General features: G+C 52.8%; 1 protein-coding gene across 1 annotated transcript in view; it reads left to right on the forward strand.

Moving 5' to 3' along the window:
- The window catches only part of LOC113941642 (DNA-directed RNA polymerase III subunit RPC3-like), a gene marked incomplete at both ends in the record, with an annotated part of 3934 nt that overhangs the window by 699 nt on the left and 387 nt on the right, over positions 1–2848 (forward strand). The window contains 6 exon segments of the mRNA XM_027632794.1: positions 1119–1223; positions 1301–1393; positions 1479–1559; positions 1806–1857; positions 1956–2016; positions 2101–2251. Of these exon segments, the coding sequence (XP_027488595.1) occupies positions 1119–1223; positions 1301–1393; positions 1479–1559; positions 1806–1857; positions 1956–2016; positions 2101–2251 (543 nt within the window).

Raw genomic sequence — 2848 nt, forward strand, 5'->3', positions numbered from 1 at the left:
TTGTCTCCTCTTCCTCAGTTTCCTTGTCTCCTCTTCCTCAGTTTTCTTGTCTCCTCTCCCTCAGTTTTCTTGTCTCCTCCTCCTCAGTTTCCTTGTCTCCTCTTCCTCAGTTTTCTTGTCTCCTCTTCCTCAGTTTCCTTGTCTCCCTCAGTTTTCTTGTCTCCTTTTCCTCAGTTTTCTTGTCTCCTCTTCCTCAGTTTTCTTGTCTCCTCTTCCTCAGTTTTGTGACCCCTTTTCCTCATTTTTTTGGCTCTTTTCCTTCAGAATTTTCTACCCCTTTTCCCTCAGTTTTGTGGCTCCTTTTTCTCTTTTTTAGGCTCCTCTTTCACTTTCTTTATGGCTTCTTTTCCTAATTTTTTGTGACTCCTCTTCCACATTTTTTCGTCCCTCTTTTCCCTCAGTTTTCTGGCCCCTTTTCCTTCCTTTTAATTGCTCCTTTTTCCTGCCTCATTTCCCTCATTTTTCCATCTCTTTTCCCTTATTTTTATGTTCCATTTCCCTCAGTTTTGTGGCCCTTTTCCTCATTTTTTTGGCTCCTTTCCTTCAGACTTTTCCCGCCCCTTTTCCCTCAGTTTTGTGGCTCCTTTTTCTCTTTTTTTCTTATTTCTGTTTCATTTCCCTCAGTTTTGTGGCATCTTTTCCTCTTTTTTCATGCCTCATTTCCCTCATTTTCCCATCTCTTTCTCCTCATTTTTATGTTCCATTTCCCTCAACTTTGTGCCTCCTTTCCCTCACTTTTTCCCGCTCCTTTTTCCCGCCTCATTTCTCTCATTTTCCCGTCTCTTCTCCCTTATTTCTCTTTCATTTCCCTCAGTTTTGTGGCACCTTTTCCTCATTTTTGATGCCTCATTTCCCTCATTTTTCCCTCTCTTTTCCCTCATTTTTATGTTCTATTTCTCTCAGCTTCATGCCTCCTTTCCCTCACTTTTTCCCGCTCCTTTTTCCACCTCATTCCCTCATTTTCCCATCTCTTCCCCCTTATTTCTCTTTAATTTCCCGGCGCTTTCTGCCTCCATTTCCTCATTTTTTTCCTTCCTCCTTCCCACCAGCTTCATGCCTCCTTTCCCTCAGTTTTCCCACCCCCTTCCCCTCATTTTTTATCCCTTTTCCCCCCTCAGCCCCCTCAGGACGACGGCATTTACTGGCAGGTGAACCTGGAGCGTTTCCACCAGCACTTCCGTGACCAGGCTCTGGTCAGCGCCGTGGGCAGTCGCATGGACCAGGTCTGGCTCTCCCACCCCCATTCCCACTCCGGATCCAGGCTTTTCCCTGCCCTGAATCCCAGTTTTTCCCTGTGCAGACCAGCAGCGAGGTGGTGCGGACGATGCTGCGCATGAGCGAGGTGACCACGGCCTCGGGCGCGTCCCACACTCAGCCCCTCTCCTCAAACGAGGTGGGTCCTTGGGAGTCCCTGGAGTGCTGGGAATTCCTTGGAATGCCTCTGACATTCCCTGCTTTTTTTTTTACCCCCTATGTAGATATTCCGGGCTCTTCCTGCTGGGTACAACATCGGGAAGCAGGTGCTGGACCAGTACCTGGCGCTCCTGGCTGATGATCCGGTGGGTGCCCCCGGGCTCTCCAGGGCTTTTCCAGCCCTGGCATTCCATGATTCCATGGAATTCACTCTGTAAAAGCCTTTGAAAGTGTCACTATTTGTTGAAGTCGTAGATTTTTATTTTTTTCTTTTCCCAAAATCTCCCGTTTTTTTTTATTCCCGCTCCAGATTTTAAGGGAAAACAACCCAGCCATGTTTTTTTCCTTCTTTGGGGATGTCCTGACCTCTTCCCTGTTGTCTCTCCCTGCAGCTGGAATTCGTGGGGAAGTCTGGGGACAGCGGTGGGGGCACCTACACCGTCAGTATCCTTTGGAGAGGGGGGGGGGACACACTTGGTGTTCCCAGGCCTGAAACATTCCCAAGCTCTGGAATTTTCTCCTTGACCTCACCCCCCCTGCAGACCTGCACAAGGCCCTGGCGTCTCTGGCCACGGCCACGTTGGAGTCCATCGTGGAGGAGAGGTGACAATGGGGACCTGGGATACTCCCAGGCTTTTCCAGGGTTTTATTCCCACGATCCCTCCTCATCCCGCTCTTCCCGCCCAGGTTCGGCTCCCGCTGCGCCCGGATCTTCCGCCTGCTCCTGCGCAAGAAGCACCTGGAGCAGAAGCAGGTGGAGGATTTTGCCATGATCCCGGCCAAGGAGGCCAAGGACATGCTCTACAGGATGCTCTCGGAGAACCTGGTGTCCCTGCAGGTGAGGGAAACTCCGGGATCTGGGAGATTCTTCCGGATGGAAGAGCTTGGCCAGGGGTTTCCAGGCATTTCCAGGTGATCTTGTCTGGGAGATGGCACCAGGGACATCTCTGGGGAGGGAGAGGGATCCCAGCAGGGAAACTTCTGGGGAGGGAGAGGGATCCCACCAGGGACACCTCTGGGGAGGGAGAGGGATCCCACCAGGGACACCTGTGGGGAGGGATCCCACCAGGGACACTTCTGGGGAGGGAGAGGGATCCCAGCAGGGAAACCTCTGGGAAGGGAGAGGGATCCCAGCAGGGAAACCTCTGGGGAGGGAGAGGGAACCCACCAGGGAAACCTCTGGGGAGGGAGAGGGAACCCACCAGGGAAACCTCTGGGGAGGGGAGAAGAACCCACCAGGGACACCTGTGGGGAGGGATCCCACCAGGGACATCTCTGGGGAGGGAGAGGGATCCCAGCAGGGAAACCTCTGGGGAGGGAGAGGGATCCCACCAGGGAAACCTCTGGGGAGGGAGAGGGATCCCACCAGGGAAACCTCTGGGGAGGGAGAGGGATCCCACCAGGGAAACCTCTGGGGAGGGAGAGGGATCCCACC

Source organism: Corapipo altera, unplaced genomic scaffold, assembly GCF_003945725.1.
Source record: "Corapipo altera isolate COAL_440 unplaced genomic scaffold, ASM394572v1 58184, whole genome shotgun sequence".
Lineage (NCBI taxonomy): Eukaryota > Metazoa > Chordata > Aves > Passeriformes > Pipridae > Corapipo > Corapipo altera.